The sequence below is a fragment of the Rattus norvegicus genome, chromosome 2, assembly GCF_036323735.1.
Source record: "Rattus norvegicus strain BN/NHsdMcwi chromosome 2, GRCr8, whole genome shotgun sequence".
Taxonomy (NCBI): Eukaryota; Metazoa; Chordata; class Mammalia; order Rodentia; family Muridae; genus Rattus; species Rattus norvegicus.
In genome coordinates this window covers 59,126,400-59,146,429 of record NC_086020.1, presented here as the reverse complement: position 1 = coordinate 59,146,429, position 20,030 = coordinate 59,126,400, and the positions used below count along the sequence as shown (strand labels likewise).

The 20,030-nt window shown below is 40.7% G+C and overlaps 1 protein-coding gene across 7 annotated transcripts in view; it reads left to right on the top strand.

Annotated features, from left to right (window-relative positions):
- Nipbl (NIPBL, cohesin loading factor) overlaps positions 1 to 19,754 on the top strand; it is a 188,166-nt gene extending 168,412 nt beyond the window's left edge. For 3 of the 7 annotated variants that reach the window (XM_039103537.2, XM_063281521.1, XM_039103540.2), the window contains 13 exons: positions 830 to 970; positions 1,156 to 1,249; positions 1,748 to 1,902; positions 2,811 to 2,901; positions 4,908 to 5,081; positions 5,399 to 5,589; positions 7,306 to 7,413; positions 7,834 to 8,034; positions 12,358 to 12,504; positions 14,156 to 14,430; positions 16,554 to 16,728; positions 17,745 to 17,933; positions 18,483 to 19,443. In XM_039103537.2, coding sequence (XP_038959465.1) covers positions 830 to 970; positions 1,156 to 1,249; positions 1,748 to 1,902; positions 2,811 to 2,901; positions 4,908 to 5,081; positions 5,399 to 5,589; positions 7,306 to 7,413; positions 7,834 to 8,034; positions 12,358 to 12,504; positions 14,156 to 14,430; positions 16,554 to 16,728; positions 17,745 to 17,933; positions 18,483 to 18,848 — 2,307 coding nt within the window. In that variant the 3' untranslated portion in view covers positions 18,849 to 19,443. Of the gene's footprint in view, positions 1 to 829; positions 971 to 1,155; positions 1,250 to 1,747; positions 1,903 to 2,810; positions 2,902 to 4,538; positions 4,767 to 4,907; positions 5,082 to 5,398; positions 5,590 to 7,305; positions 7,414 to 7,833; positions 8,035 to 12,357; positions 12,505 to 14,155; positions 14,431 to 16,553; positions 16,729 to 17,744 lie in introns of those variants that run through there. The other 4 variants (NM_001427697.1, XM_039103539.2, NM_001427698.1 and 1 more) reach the window with 4 other exon arrangements.
- The last annotated feature ends 276 nt before the right edge of the window (positions 19,755 to 20,030 follow it).

Genomic DNA, 20,030 nt, shown 5'->3' with positions numbered 1-20,030 from the left:
AAAAATTTCCATATGCTGGTTTTTTTTTTATTCAAGAAAATCTAAAAGTATAAAATTAAAAGGCCTTCTACCCAGTTCTGGGGTAATAAATATATTTATTAAGTAAAATATACTGATCATAGTATTTCTCAACTCCAGCACTGTTGACAGAGCTGGATAGGTCACTGTTGTTTGTGTTCTATTCAACAGCATCTTTTGATCTCTGTCCAATGGATGTCACCTCTCACCGTGACAACTGCAAATTCTCCTGATGCTGCAAAGTACTTATAGGTAGAAAATAGCATAGAACCCACAGTGGAGAACTATTAGGTTAATAACCTTCATTAAAAAGGAATATTAAGGGGTTGGGGATTTAGCTCAGTGGTAGAGCGCTTGCCTAGCAAGCACAAGGCCCTGGGTTCGGTCCCCAGCTCCGAAAAAAAAGAAAAAAGAAAAAAAAAAGGAATATTAAAACTTAGCTATGACAGTCTTTGCAAAATATTCCCCTAGTATTTAAATATTTTGTGTAGAATTAATTTGCATTTTCAGGGGAATAATTAAGAGCACTGGCTGCAAGCAACATACATTCAGATATACATTCAGGCAAACAATCATACTCATAAATAAGATACCAAAGTTATTTTAAATTTAATAGCTTTAACATTTAAATACCCCAAGGTAACTGCAGACTCCTGATGGTCTGTGCTGTTCCTTCCAAACTCCGGGGTGGGGGAGGGGGAGGCTCCTTTCTCACACCATTTAATTTTAACTGCTGGATTCTTAAAGCAGTGTATAGTTTCTTTTTAAGACTTGGATAGGCATTCATAAAGCATTAATTTTATTCTTACAGACGCAAAATGACTTCATGGTCATCTGCAATGTTGCAAAAATCCTTGAGTTAGTTGTGCCACTGATGGAGCACCCAAGTGAGACTTTCCTTGCCACTATTGAAGAAGACCTGATGAAGCTCATCATCAAATACGGCATGACTGTGAGTACTTGGCCATTTCTGCACTGCGTGTGTAATGCACAGGTGGTGAGTTATAAAATATCACTATATAATATGTCAGAATTAAGTCCCAAGGTCTCTTATGACAAATATATAAGGAAAAATAGTCATATATTTCAACTGTGCTTAGTTTTTTCTTAAAGAGTAACATTTTCTCTATCTTTTAGGTAGTGCAACATTGTGTGAGCTGTCTTGGGGCCGTTGTAAATAAAGTGACCCAGAATTTTAAGTTTGTGTGGGCCTGTTTCAATAGATACTACGGTAAGTTCAGTGCCTGGCCTTCGAGGTTGTTCATGGAGTTGTCCACTGATGTCCAGGTGGTGACTGGATCTGGTCCAGGAGAGCAGCCAGGAGAAGTGTGCTCCTCAGCCCACACTCACACGTGCTCTTTGATCATTTGCATTCTCCTTGGTTCAAAAGTTTGTCTTTAAAAGTGATAAATTTCCTGGCCCATATCAAAAGTAACAGTTAATATCTTTTTCTGACACGATTTTACTCTAGAGAAAATGTACAAGCCAGGTAGTAGTGGCACACGCCTTTAATCCCAGCATGCACTTGGGGGGCAGAAGCAGTCAGATCTCTGTGAGTTCAAGACTAGCCTGGTCTATAGTGCTAGTTCCAGGACAGCTAGGAACCATTATAAATGTACTTAATACTTAAACCATTAGTAGAAGTTAATTGTATTTCATTAGTAATTGTTTAATCATGATTCAATGATAAAGAAGAGTACTGTAAATAACTAGTATTTATCTTTACTAGGTGCCATTTCAAAATTAAAAAGTCAGCACCAAGAAGACCCAAATAACACTTCACTTTTAACAAATAAGCCAGCGCTTCTTAGGTCCCTCTTCACTGTTGGAGCACTTTGCCGGCATTTTGATTTTGATCTGGAAGATTTTAAAGGCAACAGTAAGGTAAAGACCGTAGTATTGCATAGTGTGCTGTAAAACCCAGTCCTGTGGCCTGAGCTGGGAATCACTGTAATGATCCGGGAAGAAGGCAGCATTAGAATAATGAGGATTTTTGGAATGAGCGCTAGCCTAAGCATGAACTCTAGATTTCTGCTTGCTGACCTATGAGCAGTTTCTTACCGATCCAAGACAGATTCAGAGTTTCCACAACCAATTCTATCAGTTCATTAACATAGACACACTGTTTAGAAAAACATACTTGTCACAGACTATCACATCAGATGCTACTGTTCTAAAATTAATGGAGGGTCTGGACAGATGATTCAGCACTTACACCAGCTGTGTGTTGATGGATCAGTTCCCAGCACCCACATGGCAGCCCACAACCTTATGTAACTCCAGTTCCAAGGGCTCTGACGTCCACATCTGGCCTCCACGGGTACCAGGCACACACATATAAAAGTTTGACTACGTTTAAATTAAATTCATGGAGTTGATTTTTTTTCCCCCTCCCAGCGTTGTCAGTGAAATCAGTGCCTTGCATTTGCCAGGCTACTGCAGTGCAGCTGACCTGCATCCACAGCCAAATTTAAACAATAAGAGTGCGCATTGATTGCTTCTAGGAATTTCTCCCCTTAGAGTTGAGAATTGAGGACTGGTGAGATGGCTTAACAGTTTTATGTACTTGATTATCTGAGGTTCATCCCTAGATCCTACTGGTTTACAGAAGATAACCAAGTTCTTAGAATTAATTCTCCAGGCTTCCATACCTCCACACAGGCACTAAGGAGTCAGCACATTTTTTTTCTTCTTCCCTCCTTCCCCCTCTACCTCCACCTCCTCTTTGTTACACATACTTGAAAACTTACTCTTGCATTGAGCATTATTCTTGAATGCTTTATGTCCCCCAGGTTAACATAAAGGATAAAGTACTTGAGCTGTTGATGTATTTTACAAAACACTCAGACGAAGAAGTACAAACAAAAGCCATCATTGGTCTAGGTAAGTTAAGTCTGAGTTTCTCAGTAGTCTGTAGCTCTTTGAGGGGTGGAGTTAGCTTTGCCGATTGTGAGTCGGAGCTGTTGGTATGTTTAGACATGACTCCATCAGCGATCTGCTGTGGAGAGCGCAATATCAGGACTCAGCAACAGCTGTCTCCTCCTTCACCAGTTTGTTAGTGGTGAGGAGATGACGATGCCGCCTCCCACCGACCTCCTAGAGGTAGCTTAGGAATGCTCCCCGAAGATCAGAATACTAAGGACGTGAGGAAAGTTTTGTCTAATTTGCATTTCTTAAAATTGTTCTTTTCGGTGCATATAGTGTTGTTACGTGTATCTGCCACCTGTTAATGGGCAGCCTGTGTAGATTTATAGGAACAGTTAGGATACATACCTGATCCATGTTCAGTTTCTGGAAGCAATAGTGTAATAAAAATGTTTTGCAAGCAGCTCTATGCAGCTTTCCTGGAAATGAACTAGAATATAAAGAACTAGGAACAGGAAACTACTACAGAACCTGAATTAAATACTCCTTTTAAAAAGGAAACATAAAATTCATGCCTGAGGCCTGTAATAAAGTTTAATTTATTTGTAAAAGACAAAGAGAACAATATGTCCTGTACTTTTGCTTTTATTGCTAATGAGTGTTTTCTTCAAATGCATATAAATATAATAACTTACTTGGAACTGTATTGATAGCACTGTCAGGTTGCAGTTTAATTAGTATGTATGGGTAGTCATTGACATTAGTCTTTGAAACAGTGAATGATAAAGATTCTGAGTTATTACCCTGTTAATCTGGCTGGTAATATTTATAAATACCTAAAGATAATTGCCTCATTCCACCTCATTTCTTTCATAAATTACTTACAGGCCAGGTAAGGTTGTGTACACTTCTAATCCCAGCACTAAGAAGGCAGAGGCCAAAGCAGGCAGATCTCTGAATTCCACCCAGCCTGATGTATGGAGCTGGTCCCAGGCCAGCCAGAGCTGCATAGTGAAGTCTTCTCTCAAACCTAGAGAGAAAACAAAAGGACTTCGCAGTGGACATACAGTCAATATAGCCATCACTTCCCAGAGCGTTCGTCATATAACACACATTCATGCCACTGGATATAGCCCTAAGTACTGAGTATAGATAATCAGTTCTATGGGCAAGCCCGCCAATCGCATTACAAGAAATTCAGAGAACAATAAATGAAGTTTTACTTTTAGAAAGCAGCACCGTACAACAGTTTTTTTAAAGTTATATGGGACATGACTATACTGCGTGACCTTGGACTAGCTGTCGATCACGCTGTGCTGTGGTGGTTTGGTTTTGATGTTAATAATGCTTGTTCTCATCAACAGTCTTAAATTTCTCCTTATCAAACAGCTGTCTGTATGCACATTGATAATAACGTATTAATTTGTGGTTATAATTGTGACCTCAATTTAGAGCCATTTGAGAAAGAACTAGATGATTTTAGCTCAACTTTTAAATTTTGTTTCATCAGTGGATTTAGTTCAATAGTTTTTACATTGTCACTGTAGTACCTTCTATTATGGGTCTAAGAAATGTTTGCAGACATTACATCTTAAGTCCTGACAGCATCCCTCTGAGGTAGGCGGGCGGTAAATATTATTGTCCCCATTTTACAGATGGAGAATTGAGGCAAAGAGAAATTGTGTGACTCACCCAAGGTCACACTACAAGTCAGTGGTGGAGCCAGGAATAGAACCCGAGACTCCTGACTCCTAATCCACTCCCCTAGCCACTAGGCCCTGCTCCCTCCTCAAGGTTTCCTCTTGTGTGAAATTCTCCTTTGAAATGCAATTTCTTGTTTTTAATTCATGGGGAAAGAAGTACCTGCTGTATTGCTTCTCTAGGTAAGGCCACCCGCATATTCTTCCAGTCATTTTAAGTTTTAAAGTTTTGAAATAAGGAGATCTTTGTATAATTTGACATTTTCATTGTGTTATACTTACCTTTAGTAGGAATATATAACAACATATTTCCCTTTCTCTTAGGATTTGCCTTTATACAGCATCCAAGTCTAATGTTCGAGCAAGAAGTGAAGAATCTGTATAATAGTATTTTATCTGATAAGAACTCCTCAGTGAATTTAAAAATACAAGTGTTAAAAAACCTCCAGACTTACCTACAAGAAGAAGATACACGAATGCAGCAAGCAGACAGAGACTGTAAGTGAACGTGTGGCTGTTACTTGGCAGTGTAGTTGAGAGAGGTAACATTCCTTATGTCCTACGGAGGGTGACAGCACTCGATTACCTCTAAAGCAGTTACAAAATCGTAGCTATCAGGCGTTAACAGGCAAAGGGATCACAGTTCTCACTGAGTTTTCAAAGAGCCTCTGACGCAGTTGAGGAAACAAGATTGTAAACCACTTAAGCTTGAGTGTGAGCCCTGCCATTCGTGGGTTTGAATTGTAGGCTCAGAGTAGCGAGCAAAGTGAATATGATCTTAAATTAGCGTGTGTTTTCTCTTCTCTCCTTTGTAGGGAAGAAAGTTGCAAAACAGGAAGACTTGAAAGAAATGGGAGATGTGTCCTCGGGGATGAGCAGCTCCATCATGCAGCTTTACCTCAAGCAGGTGCTGGAGGCCTTCTTCCACACCCAGTCAAGTGTGCGCCACTTCGCCCTGAATGTCATCGCCCTGACGCTAAACCAAGGCCTCATCCATCCGGTTCAGGTAGGCGAGGCTCAGGACAAGGCGCTCACTGGCAGCCGGAGCAGCTGACGGCGATGAGAGCATCAGTCACTCTATCCATGTAATAAAGTCTCTGTCCTGAACTACTGCGGCCGCTCCGCTCCTCTTACTCCCCTCCTTTCTTCTCTCTTCCTCATAGCATTGCCCGCTGTCCTCAACTCATGAGTATCCTCCTGTCGCGGCACCCTAAGTTGCCTTGAACTCTTAAGAATGTAAACACTGAATAATCTGTTATGTTGCCATTGCTGCAAAATACCTATATATTTATAATGTTGTCTCTGCTAAACTCCAAGTCTCTAACAGTATAAAATGTACTTTTTTCTCACTAGTATCAGTAAAATTCCATTTTAATTCACTTTTTCTCGGATTCCCCAAGAGCCAGCAGTGTGTAATGTCAACAGACATAAATAGGAGAGAGTAAGAATAAGCTAAAGGGGGTGAAGCTTCGTTCTACCACCAAAAGTAAATTCTGCCGTCTCCGTTGCATGGTTGGTTTTAAACTGGCAGTGCCCTCAGTGGTAGAGCATGTTCAGCCTTGCAGTGCAGGTGGGATAATAGAGTAAGGGGCCAGGTTTGCACCTCAGTAATAGAATAGGAGATTCGTATATTCAAGTCATGTATTTGATCCGAGCATCACAATTAGAAAAAGGAAGAGGAAAGATGAGTAATGTCATAGAATGTTAAGTGCCGATGAGCACTGGCTTTCTCTCCTGTTATAGTAACCACTGTCAGATGGTCAGGGACTAGGAAACTGCCAGAGACTGTTAGAACATGCTTTGCGGAAGAGAAGGAGCCAACAGTCCTCCTTCTCTTCCGCAAAGCATGTTCTAATGCACACTAATATGTGAGAACATGATTTTTTTCTGATATTTTTAAATAAATATCTAAATGCATACATTCATAAAACATAAAACAACACCTAGACAAATGTTTAGTCTGCTTTTGTCACTCAGAACTGCTAAAATCACTTCAGAACATATAATAGTATATTGAGACTTTGGCCTTGTTTTAACTTACTCAGAGACGGGCCCATGGGATGGCTCAGTGGGTTAAGGGAGTGTGGGTGAGGAGAATGTGAGGGTATGGGGGTGTCAGACAGGGCAGCTTGCAGAACTCGGTATTCTGTTTCCACCATATGGGTTCTGGTTAATCTTAGAGTCCTCAGGGTTGACAGCAGAGCCACCTCACTGACCCCACCTCACTGACCCCTGAATCACAGTCTCCATTGACAACCTTAACCAGGGAGCATTCAGAGAATGCGTTGAAATTGTTTACATCTCAGTGGATCTGGGGTTGTTGTTGTTGTTGTTGTTGTTTGTTTTATTTTTGTTTGTTTGTCTTTTGCCTTGAGTTTTTATTTTTAAAGATTTATTCATTTATTATATATAAGTACACTGTAGCTGTCTTCAGACACACCAGAAGAGGGCATCAGATCTCATTACAGATGGTTGTGAGCCACCATGTGGTTTCTGGGATTGGAACTCAGGACCTCTGGGAGAGCAGCCAGTGCTCTTAACCGCTGAGCCACCTCACTAACAGCCCTCAGGATCAGTATTATTGCTGCTGTTTCCTTGCTTTACGTTAAGTCAAAGAAAGGTTATACCTCTGATATATAATCTTGACATCTGTTGAAATGTATTCTCACTGCATGTCTCAAAACACCCCCCTCCTTTTTTTTTTTTTTTTTTTTTTTTTCAGTGTGTTCCCTACTTAATTGCCATGGGCACAGATCCAGAACCTGCTATGCGGAACAAGGCTGATCAGCAGCTTGTGGAAATAGACAAAAAGTATGCTGGATTCATCCATGTAAGTACTTAATAGATCACCTGAGTGTATTGCTCTAGTAAACGACTACTTCCTATAGGTCTTTATTTTAGAGCGATTTCCTTAATATTTTTCTTAATTTACAACCAAGTTTGCAATTAATTATACGATTGTGCCAGGATGACAGTTCAGAAAGCACAGTAAATTACAAGTCAGGAAGCATGAGCTGCAGACACTGGTGTAGCCTTGGCTAGCAGTGGCCGTAGACATTGGTCGTGTGTATGTGTAAAATGCTGGGGTTGCAACAGAAGCTCTTACTATTGCAGGACTCTGCTCTGTGGTTTTTATTATTTTGAATAAGGAAAACCAAATAATGAAGTTAGCCTTAGATGTAGTGTGCAGGGCATACATCACTATTAAGTCCTCTGTCCCTAATGCAAAAGTGGCCTTTATTAATTTCAGATGAAAGCCGTGGCTGGTATGAAGATGTCCTACCAGGTACAGCAGGCGATCAACACGTGCCTAAAAGATCCCGTAAGGGGTTTCAGACAAGACGAGTCCTCCAGTGCTTTGTGCTCACACCTTTACTCCATGATCCGTGGAAACCGCCAACACAGACGCGCCTTTCTTATTTCTTTACTCAACCTCTTTGATGACACAGCAGTAAGCATAAACTTTATTATTGTCAAAAAATAAATGTTCTAGAAACTGTATGGCTAAAGGAGTCATGACCTAAATATTACCATTTTGATAAATGTCATTGACTATATTAATTGTGTTTCCTTAATTTCTACTAAGTAACTTATAAAGTTTATGATCGCAATCAAAGGGGCATTTTACATGAGCAAATGTATTGAGGAATAAAATATGATTGTATCTCTATACTGAATATCTTGGAAATGTTATCACTGTTATTTTGCTTTTTTCTTACATTTTCTTGCATTTTTATATTTATTTAATTTATGGTGGGGTTTTTGTGGGCGGGGGGGGGGTCCCCACATTGTAGTTGTGGGAATCAGAGGACAACTCTCCTTCCACTGTGTGGATCCCAAAGAGGGGACAAGCTTCTCTGTCTCCCAAGCCGTCTCCCCTCCTCAGTAACAGCTTCTGTAAGCAAAAGTCGGCTGCATCATTTAAACTATCTCTTTGGGAATAGATTCCATATGTACATGCATTCATACACACACAAATAAGATTATTTCTTTAATTCTATAGGAAATCAAGTATTGTTGGAGAATAATGCAGAATTTTGTTTATTGGTTTGGTTTAGTTTTTGGAGGCAGGGTTTCTCCATGTATCCCTGGTTGTCCTGGAACTCACTATGTAGACCTGGACTCAACCTGGAGATCGGCCTGCTCTACCTCCTAAATGCTAGGATAAGAGGCATGCACCACCACCATCTGGCTTAGTAGTAATACACATTTTCAGCTGCTGAGTTTTTGATGTTGATTTTCTTTATGAAGGAAATTACATTTTTATGTAATTACATGTTGACACACATTGTACTGGCCAAGACCACTAGCCAAGAAAGCAGGAAAAAAAATCCTATTCTTTAGGGATTTTGTCTTTTATTCATTCATTTCTTTAAATAACACCTTCTTTAGTGCCTATTATGGTACCAGTCGTATAAGAAGTTAGCAGATAAAGTAGTAATAACGCCTACCTCCACACACAGAGCAGACTAGCCTGTCTGGGTAGCAGCTTGGAAATGAGCAGTGTATACTTTTTTCTCATTTTAATCACTTGGCAGAGTTTTTATACTAAATCAAAATTATAATTACCAAAGCATAGATACCTTACATCCATTCTCTTTAAAATACTGCATGAAATTTTTTTTATGTGACATAGCAAATAAATGTGCCAAGTCTGTGTTTCAGAAACGCCTGACATTTTCCCCATCACCCTCACTGTCATCCTTAGCTTTTACTGTGCAGGGCACTGCCAAGGCTGACGATGGGGTGATGTAGTGCTGTGGCCTTCAAGGGCTTATTTCCAGTGTAGAAGACAAAATACAAAGAAGGAAATATGTGGCTAGCATATACTGAATGTGGTTTCTATTTGTATTTCTCCAGGCCATGTCTCTGCTGGGGTTCATTCCTGTCTGATTTCCATGCATAATCTCTGATAATTGACTCTCTTATCACAGTCTTTAAAACTGGAAATCCAGCTCTCATAATAAGCAACTTTATTCTGACTGCCAACACAAGATGTCGGATAAGGAACAAGCCACACTAGGCCTAAAGAGATGGCATGCATTAAGTCTAAGACATAAAACAGGGGAGGACGGGAGACCGGGCAGAACACAATTTGTCTGAACCAGGGGTCTTCCTGAGCACAGTGCCTAGACCATAGAAGCGGCTGTAAGCACTGGAGGACTGTGGGACATGTGTAAACAGAATGTGGAGAGCAAGTGCGGAGAGCGTTTAGGAAGGAAGGTTTGTCACAGTGTTTACAGTACATGGTATAGGGAAGTGATCTGTTACGGCCACAGTGGAGAGGAAGGAATCCGCAGGAAAACACAGAGGAAATGTTGGGAAGGGATGAACCGGGACAGAGAATAAACAGTGACTAGCTGGAATACTTTTGCCCTGAGGATCCAACAAAATAGCATGACTGTTGCTAATTCAGACAGAGAAAGAAGAATCTAGGTTGTTATTTAAAGAGTTTGATTTTGAGAAGAGGGAGCAATTAGGACTTTGATTTCCTAGTTCTGAACATTTTCACTTTTAGAAACAAAATAGCATATGAATTACAATCTTAAAACTGACAGGTAAGCCGGGTATAGCAGCTCATACCTGTCATCTCAGGCTTTGGGCACAGGGTCATCAGCATAAGTTCAAGGCTAGCCTGGTCCACTTAGTGACTTTTTCTTGGGGCAATCAAAGATCGAAGTCAGAGAAGGGAGAGAGGATGGATGTTGGCAGGTATATTCTGCGTTTCCTCGCTGTAACATTTAGACAGGGCTATACAACTTTAAAAGAAGATTGAGGAGCTGGAGAGATGGCCCAGTGGTTAAGATACTTGAAGCTTTTGAGGAAGATCTGGGTTCAGTTCCCAGCACCTATGTGGCTACTGACAACCACCCAGTTCTGGGGACTCAGATACCCTCTTCTGATGCGCTTCAGGCATGCACATAGTGGGCATACCTATGAGCAGGCAAAAGAGTCTCGCACATAAAAATAGATCTTTTTAAAAAGAAAGTGAAAATAAAACAATTCACTTTTCAAAAACAGAGTCTCGTATTAATAGTGAATTTATTTTATCTGTCTTATGAGCTTTTATGTTACTGCTACTGTATGTTGTTTGATATTTGGATGCAGAGATGGTAAATAGAAGAAAATAATATACTTTTAATAACTAGTTTTAGGTTGTGGGGTTTTGTTGTTGTTTTTAACATTCAGTGACCATTTCACTAGGATTTGAGCAGAAAACAACAGGCAGCTAAGCTGTCTTAATGTGACAGGCGCTAGAAGGGTAGAGAGAGCCTTTGCATTAGGTCCAAAAGTCTTTGGTTTTTGAGAAACGATCTCGCTATGTAAGATTGGCTGTCCTGGAATTCACTGTGATGCTTTGGAGTTCCGGGAATAAAGGTTTATGCTACATAACTGGCTAGCCCAGATATCAGCACAAGCATAGTTAAGCAAGAGGAAATGGGGCTGGAGAGATGTCTTAAGCAATTAAGAGCCCTTTTTCTTCTTACAGAGGACCTGAGTTCAGTACCCATCACCCACATAGCAGCTCACAATCATCTACACGTCCAGGTCTAGGGGGTCCAATGAGCCAGGCACACACTGTATTCACACACATAAAATACCCATTCACCTAAAGTAAAACAAATCTAAAAAAGAAAAAAGCTAGCCAGGTGACTCAGAGGGTAAAGCTGTTGCCATGCAAGACTGGCAACCTGAGTCAAATTCCTAGAACCACTCTAGAGGCAGGAGGAGGCTCAGTGCCACTCTGTCGTCTAACCACACACCTGCCCCTTACACACCATGTATGCACAGGTAATGATGATGATTTTTAAAAATGAGAAAGAAAAAAGTTAGTGAGTTTCAAGTTACAATAAAGTTACCTACATAAAGTAGGTAAGCTTAGCCTTTTGTGATTGTTTTTCTTTAAATTCTCAAAAATCAACATGCCTTCCATTTTACTTATTTAGTTATTTATTTATGGCATATGTCTCACTGTGTTGCCTAAGCTCGTCTTGAACCCCTTAACTAACTCAAGTTAACCCCTCAGCCTCCCTCATGCTAGGGTCACAAGCATGGCCCAATGTCTCCATGACTGAGTTTCTGTTTAAGGTTCTTTTTAAAACCTACAACCAATGTCAACCATAATTTCTCTTGCATTTTGTGTATTTCATAGTTTGGGGGTTGGTTGGATTTTGTTTTTTGAGACAGGGTCTCACTATGTAGCTCTAGGTGTTCCAGAATTTACTACATACAGCAGGCTGGTCTCAAAGTCACAGAGATCCTCCTGTCTCAGCTGCCCTAGCGCTGGAAAATGATGTTTATCAGTCCATGATTAGGGCTGGGTAAATCCACATATTCGTAGTGTGTTACATATACTTTTTTTGGAGGCTAAAAATTAATTGTGTATGTGTTAAGCTTTTAGAAGGCAATGGCTAATTATGTTTTCATATGTATACTTTGTGATACAGTGTGTATCTATCTAAAGGTCACACATAAACTATAAGAAAAAGGAGTTAATTGTAATAACTTCACCTCTTCTTTCTTGAGGTAGCATGGTGTAAGTCATTATAAAACCTTCTAAAGTGGTTCAACTCGCTTTATTTCTGCCTCCTTGCTTGTTCCTTTGTCTTCCTCCTTTGTACACCCCTCTCTCTCTCTCTCTCTCTCTCTCTCTCTCTCTCTCTCTCTCTCCACTATTGATGAGGTGAAAAGCCTTGTGATAGTTTTCTAAAAGCTCTTTAGGTCGGTTTCTATCTTACCACTAAGCATGTGTACCTTCTTTTAAAATTTGCAGAAAACAGAAGTGACTATGCTCTTGTACATAGCAGACAATCTAGCCTGTTTTCCATACCAGACTCAGGAAGAACCACTGTTTATAATGCACCACATAGACATCACGCTTTCTGTTTCCGGTAGTAACCTATTGCAGTCATTCAAGGAGGTAAGTCACACATGGTGGTGAGCGCTTTAGTTTGCTTTGGTTTGGGCTTTGGCTTTTTTCTTTCAAGACTGGGTTTCTCTGTGTAGGCCTGGCTGTTCTGAAACTCACTCTGTAGACCCAGTTGGCTTCAGACTCCAGAGATCCACCTGCTCTGCCTACCAGTGCTGGAATTCAAGGCGTGTGCCACCACTCCAGCTCTTTTTAAACGCATCTGCCCAAGTGCAGGCTGCTGCTTTTACTGTTTCGTTTTTCATTATCCTCTCTTCAGAGAACTTTCTGAAATTCGGAAGAGTGGGTTGCTGTTTCGTTTCTACTGAGATCTAAAACCGTCCTGTTTCTAGGTAGTTGACGTGTGCTGTGGTGGGTCAGATCAGCCCACTGTCCCCCTCTCACTTTAAGCACTAAGTGTTGTCGTTGGCTCATGTATCCACGTGAGCCCGTTAGAGTTCTTAGCTATTCTGCTACTTTTTGCTGCTGTTATAAGACTGTACGTGAACATAGCGGGATGTGCTGGCCATCTGCCTACTGTGTCAGAGGAGTGGAAGACTCGCCCACTGACATCCTTAACATTCCATAGACGCGTCCTAAGGGAGCCTGCATGTAGTCAAGACAGAAAAGTCAGTCTTTTCTGTCATGACTCATACGTAGGAATACCTGGTATAATAATACTAAACAGAGCATGTTCTTTAAAACTTGAATGAAATATTTGTTTATGTCTGCTAATCCAATTAGATCTCATTTTACAAAGTTGTAGTACTCTAAACTCAGCCTAATGAAACTAGTAACTGAGAGAAAGTGTCTGAGAAACCTAAGACAGTGTAGCAGTGCCCACTGTGGACCACAGAACAGCAGGTCTGGTCTCACCTGAGCACATTAGCTGCACAGGGTTGAGCTCGCCCCACACCTGCTCAAACAGCCAGCCCCTCTCAAAGGACACTCCTAGGGCAATGTGCACAAAGAAGTTTGAGAACTTAGTGATTTCCTAGCAATTCTAACTCTCTCTCTTTCTCTCTCTCTAGCGTACTTTTTTTAGGATGTTCTTCGAAATGTGTCTCCTATTACTTCTCAGTATTAAATTTTGGAGGGAGAAAGAGAAGTACAAAGGGGGAAAAACAAAGGAGAGAGTTAAAATTTTGCATAACTGCTTTTGTAATTTGGTTCTCTGCATGACCCCCACCACCATAAATAAGCTCTTTCAAAGAAAATTTAGGAAGTAAAAACAAACTGGGTTTAATAATGTGAAAAAAGTTGTATGGTAGCTTGCTAAAAACTCCTGAGGGGGTAGTTTGGTGGAACCTTGGGGTGTTTAACCCCCTTACTGCCTCACATCAATAATAAGCGTTGCTTGTATCCACACTGGCCTACATATGTGCCAAAGTAATTTGTGACTAAGCTGTCTCATTGCTAGCCTAGGAGAAAGTCACTCTCCTTTCAGTGTCATAGATGCTTGTTTGGGTGGGGGAGGCAGGTAAGTGTTTTGTGTGATTTAGTCTTAGGACTAAGTCTTCCCTGAGGCTTACTTCTCCAGTTGCTAATAATGGCTTATGAAGTATCCGGTGAAGGAAACTTCTTACAGCTATTGGATGAAAGATATTTGTTAGTGGCATTTGGGTTTTATTGTTTGTTTTTTACAGTTTCTGTTTCCTTTCAGTCTATGGTAAAAGACAAAAGGAAAGAGAGAAAAACATCCCCTGCTAAAGAGAACGAGTCCAGTGAGAGTGAAGAAGAAGTGTGCAGGCCCCGGAAGTCTCGAAAGCGGGTAGATTCAGAGTCAGACTCAGACTCAGAAGATGACGTAAATTCAGTGATGAAATGTTTGCCGGAAAATTCAGCCCCTTTGATTGAATTTGCAAATGTTTCCCAGGGTATTTTATTACTTCTTATGTTAAAGCAACACCTGAAGAATCTCTGTGGATTTTCTGACAGGTGAGTTTACATAAGCAGTGAGAGAAAAGCCTACCCTGTTAAGAGGGTCAAGACAGGCACCACTAAAAAGCGGGGTCAGACTTGGTTCATTTATTACTACATATTCCTTTGTCATAAACAATTATTTTGGGTTTTTTTACAACACTAGACGAAAGGAAAAAGATACTTCTCCACTTCATGCATTCCAGATTTAAATGACTTACTAATTTATTGATCTCTATAAAAATGCTTTATTAGAGAGTGAGTCTAGTTTAAAATCTATCACAGTGTTAACATGAAGTGCCATGCAGTAGGAGTAAACATAGACGGACTGTGGAGGAAGTAGAGATGAAGAATGCTGAAGCCATGGCGACTCTCTGAGCAGTTCACTCACTGAGAGGTTGGCTTTGTTTTTTAAATCACTAAGTGGGAGCTGAAAAGATGGGGGAAGTCTGGCAGCTTCTTCTGGCCTCTGCAGGCACCACACACACATAAAATATAAACTTTAAAAGTCTTTTCTAAGTCACCAAGTCAAATAAATGATAATGTCAGCAGCCACGTGTAGAGTGCGTGTCTTAGTTAAGGCCACTGTTGTATGATGAAACACCATGGCCACAGCAACTGGGGGAGGGTGTTATTGGGCTCACACTTCCACATTGATGTTCATCATTGAAGAAGCTGCTTGCTGGCTTGCTGGTCATGACTGGCTTGCTCAGGCTGCTTTCTTAGAGGACCCAGGACCACCAGCCCAGGAATGGTTCCAGTTACAATGGGCTGGGCCTCCCACGTCAATCCATATTTAAGTCTTGCCTACAGACTAGTCTTATGGAAGCATTTTCTCATTTAGGCTCCCTTCTTCTTTCCAATGACTCTAGCTTATGTCAAGTTGACATCAAACCAGCCAGCCCAGTTTATTTCATGTAAAGAGCCATTTAATGCTATAACTGTTAAACATAGCTCTGTGAAGGAGTATTTGGTTAGCGTGTGTAAAACCCTGGAGACTATCCCTAATACCAGTAAGGGGAAGACAGACATAACTCATTTATCACACGAGAATACACCTGAAGAGGTTACACAGGGTAGTGAGAGCCATTGCTGTCTTAGAAGTGCTAAAAATCCAGCCACTGTCTTAATGTACTGCTGGAGATGCGGCCAGAGCCTTGTGTTTGCTGTGTATACAGTGTTGTGACCCTGAACTCCGCAAGCCCTGGAGATCCAGATTTTTAAGAGAAATGTAAATAATTTAGAGTAATTTAAAACAGTATAAAGTATTGGTGTATTGATAAAGAGTCAGAAAGAATTTTAATCAGTCACTAAAAAATTCAAAACAGGATTACAAGCAGTTTTTCTGCCTGTTATATAGACAATCAATGAGCAAAGAGTCAAAATTAGGGGCTGCTAAGGTAGCTTGGTGGATAAAGTGGATCTTACCTCTGAGCCTGACACTGCGAGACCCATCCCCAGAACCAGCATGATGGAAGACAGAACTGACTCCCACAAGTTACTCTCTGACAGCCGCAAGTGCACCATGGTCATGCATGTGCACACACATACACAAAATAGTAGTAAATAAATAAATGTCAAACAAAGGAAGTAAGACCAGTGAGGTGACTCAATCGACATAAAGATGCTTGCAAGCAACCAAGCCTGTCACACCATGCCCAGTTTCCAGGGCCCCACAGTGATAAGCAGGAAGTGTCCTGTAAACTGTCCTCCGGCTTCACGCACATGCGGAGGTGAACACGCATACCTGTAGACACGCCCAAATAAACGTTAAAAGTTCCTTCCACAGAAGAGAACTGAAAGTTAGCCAGCACACCCGTTAACAGAATAGGTTGTAAGAAAGCTGCCGTGTCACCATAGTTACAGTCTGTAAATAAGACGGAGAAACTGATTTCAATAAGATGACACCGTTTACTGTTAACCCGGATTCTCAGGTCTGCCCTTCCTCAGAGCCAGGGGTCTTGTCTCCATCCCAGTCAGTCCAGTTGATGAGAGCAAAAGAGTGTTCTGTCCTTTTCTTCTCACTGGTTGGAATCTGTATGATTTGAAACTTGAGTTATTACTAAATAAGAAAGAATTAGAATCAGTTTAAGTATGTGCCTGAACTTCTTTGAAATTCTGGTTTTATATTTCCAAAACAGTAAAATTCAAAAATATTCTCCATCTGAATCTGCAAAAGTGTATGATAAAGCCATTAATCGGAAAACAGGGGTTCATTTTCATCCCAAACAAACACTGGACTTCCTGCGAAGTGACATGGCTAACTCCAAACTGACGGAAGATGTGAAGAGGAGCATCGTAAGGCAGTACCTAGACGTGAGTACCGCCCTGAGAAGCTTCGTGGGCTGTGGGCCGGCCTTCCCATTGCACCCACAGTGCACATCGTCTTTGGGAGCTGCCCACTCGTTATTTGAGCCAAAGACAAAGATTACCCAGCAGAGTGCATGGCTTATATCCTTACAAGTTAAATCCAGGGGGCAGGCGTCCTCTTCACCGCCCGAGCCGTTTCTTCTCCCTTCTGAACTAATTGTTTTGTCTTGTCTTCATACCATAGTCATTCTCCACCACCACCACCCCCTTCTCTCAGTAATGTCCCTCCGTGTAGCCCTGGCTGTCCTTGAACACCCAGAGATTCCCCATGCCACGGCATCCAGGGTGCTTGGATTAAAGGTGTGCCCCACCACACCTAGCTTTTCTTGCACATATACTTTGATGCTGTATGCATGTGTGTGTGTGTGTGTGTGTGTGTGTGTGTGTGTGTGTGTGTGTGTGTATGAGTGTGTTTGTGTGTGTGTGTGTGTGTGTGTATGCATGAGTGGGGGGTATATAAGCATGCCTTTTTAAACTATCTCTAAAGATCTAGACTTGGTGGCAGGTACCCTATAATCCCAGCACATAGGAGCCTAAGGTGGGAGGACTGTGAACTCAAGAACAACCTGGGCTGTAATGCAAGGTCCAGGCAGAAAGGAAAGTGTCCTAGAGTCAGCAAAATCCTCACTGTGGAACTATATGCCTTCAGTTCCAGCACTGAGTCCAAGGCCTGTCGATATTTCGTGAATGTTTGTTGACTTGGACACACCTCCAGCCAACTATGGGTCTTGATCCAAATCGACCCACTGTCCTAAAATTGTAATGACAGGGCCACGTTCAGCCTACATGCTTTCATACAGCAGTGGGAGAGCTGTCTTGCATGAGGGACCATTCAGCTTCTGTACAGAAGACTTCTCAATCCCTGATTTGCATAGTAGCTCTAAACCACCACCATAGAAAACATTGAAGAATATGATGATGGTGTTTAAAATACTTACGGGAAACTCTCAATCTTGTTTTAGTTTAAACTTCTCATGGAACATCTAGACCCTGATGAAGAAGAGGAGGAAGGAGAGGTGTCGGCTAGCACAAATGCTCGGAACAAAGCAATTACCTCGCTGCTTGGAGGAGGCAGCCCTAAAAATAACCCAGCAGCAGACACAGAAGATGAGGAGAGTGATGGGGAGGATAGAGGAGGAGGCACTTCAGGGGTGAGGCGGAGGAGGAGTCAACGTATTTCCCAGCGTATTACGTAAAATGATTTTATGTGCTTATATGTGTCAGTCTAATAAATGTACACCAAGTAATGTAATACTTATAAAACAAGACATTTTGTAGATAGAGATTCTCTACTTAACCATTTATACATCCTTTTGTAGAAAGTTTAACATAAAAGATAATAAAAAACCAGAAATGAGATTTATTCAGCATAAAGGGTTAATAATTTTTTGGATTGTATTAATGTGTGCTATCCTTTTTATTGTTGCTAAGTTTTATGTAGCTTTATGGTTTATATGTACATATAATAATTTTATATATCAAGAGTAAAGACACGGGTACAAATTAAAAGTTATATGGTTTTACAAGTATATGTTAACCCCTTGGCGCTGGCGGTCACGGTGCGTCTCATTGCCGGCAATGGAAGTGTGCTGGGAATTCCCAACTCCCGGCGTCAAGGGATTAAAAGCAATAAAAACAATAATTTCACTAAAATTCTTTTGTGTAACACTTGGTCTTTTTTCCCCCTCCCAATGTTTTAGTCATTGAGAAGGTCAAAACGAAATTCAGACTCTACGGAGTTGGCAGCACAGATGAATGAAAGTGTTGACGTCATGGATGTCATCGCTATTTGCTGTCCAAAGTACAAAGACCGACCACAGATTGCAAGAGTAGTGCAGAGAACCAGCAGTGGCGTCAGTGTTCAGTGGATGGCAGGCTCCTACAGCGGCTCCTGGACGGAGGCCAAGCGCCGCGATGGCCGCAAACTGGTGCCTTGGGTAGACACGATTAAAGAGTCAGACATTATTTACAAAAAAATTGCTCTAACGAGTGCTAATAAGCTGACTAATAAAGTTGTTCAGACTTTACGATCCCTGTATGCCGCCAAGGATGGGACTTCCAGCTAATGAATTTGTACATGCAGCCAAATTTACAGGAATTTTTTTAAAAGGCAAAAAAACTTGAAATATCAACATTCTGGCAAAAAAAAAAAAAATGAGTTTTTTGAAGAGTGAAACCTGGGATGCAGGAACAAAGGAAGGAATGTTGGGCAGACATTTTTGTGGGAGCTCCCTTCGCTGTTGTGCAGCAGAAACGTCTCTCGGTTCGTTTTTACTCCCACTGTATTATAGTTTAACAAAATTGTTTATATCTTGGAAAAAAACTTTCTGTTTAAAAAAATAAACAAGTGAATGTTGGAAATTAGTCTGTTAATGTTCTTAATAAAGTGTTCTTGGAGTTGAACCTAGCAGCGGATGGCTTTCTTTAGCTTAGCCCAGTTTCCAGGGGAGGAAGCACTGTTTGCTCCAGGCAGAATTCCTGGATATATAATTTATTCTGTTGAGAAAAAAAAGCATGCAGTATCTATGACCTATCTGCAGAAGGAGTTTTTGTAAATGTAGATTTTGTTGTATTAGGTCACCCTGAAAACAGTACAAGAAAAGGGATCCCAGGCCATCTGGGAGCGAATACTGCAATAAATTTTTTTACTTCTCTTTGTTACTTGTCTGTTTCCATTTGAATTTCTTATTGTAAAGATCTGTTTAAATCCATTTATATTCCTTTGCAGTCTTTTATGTAAAATTTATTATATCATTGGTTTTCAAAGCAGAACATAAAATATTGTTTATACAGTTTGTACAGGCTGACTTCTGAATAATTGCTATCTATTATTTTCATTCCCATAAGAGGGTGTAAACAACTCCAGGGCTTTATTGTATCCTGCAATATTTAGTATTAACTATATATGATTTAGCACTGTGCCAAACACATTTTCAAGAGTACATTTTGATATAAAAAGAAACTATAGTTTATTCCTTGTATGCTTCCATTTCTTTCTAGTGATGTCATGATGGTAATGCTTATTTTTTAAACCATGGGGAAAGATAACGATTCTGCTATTTTGGAAAAACAGCATTTCTCTTAAAGTGACGCCATGTTATTTTAAAAATAGAGTTGAAATAAGTGTGACACTTTCTAGTTAAACACACTACATTTTGACACACTATTTTTTAATGCCAAGAGTGATTTTAGTAGTTGGGATGTTCATTTTGTAGCCTACAAGTTTTATACATGTTTTCAGAACAATT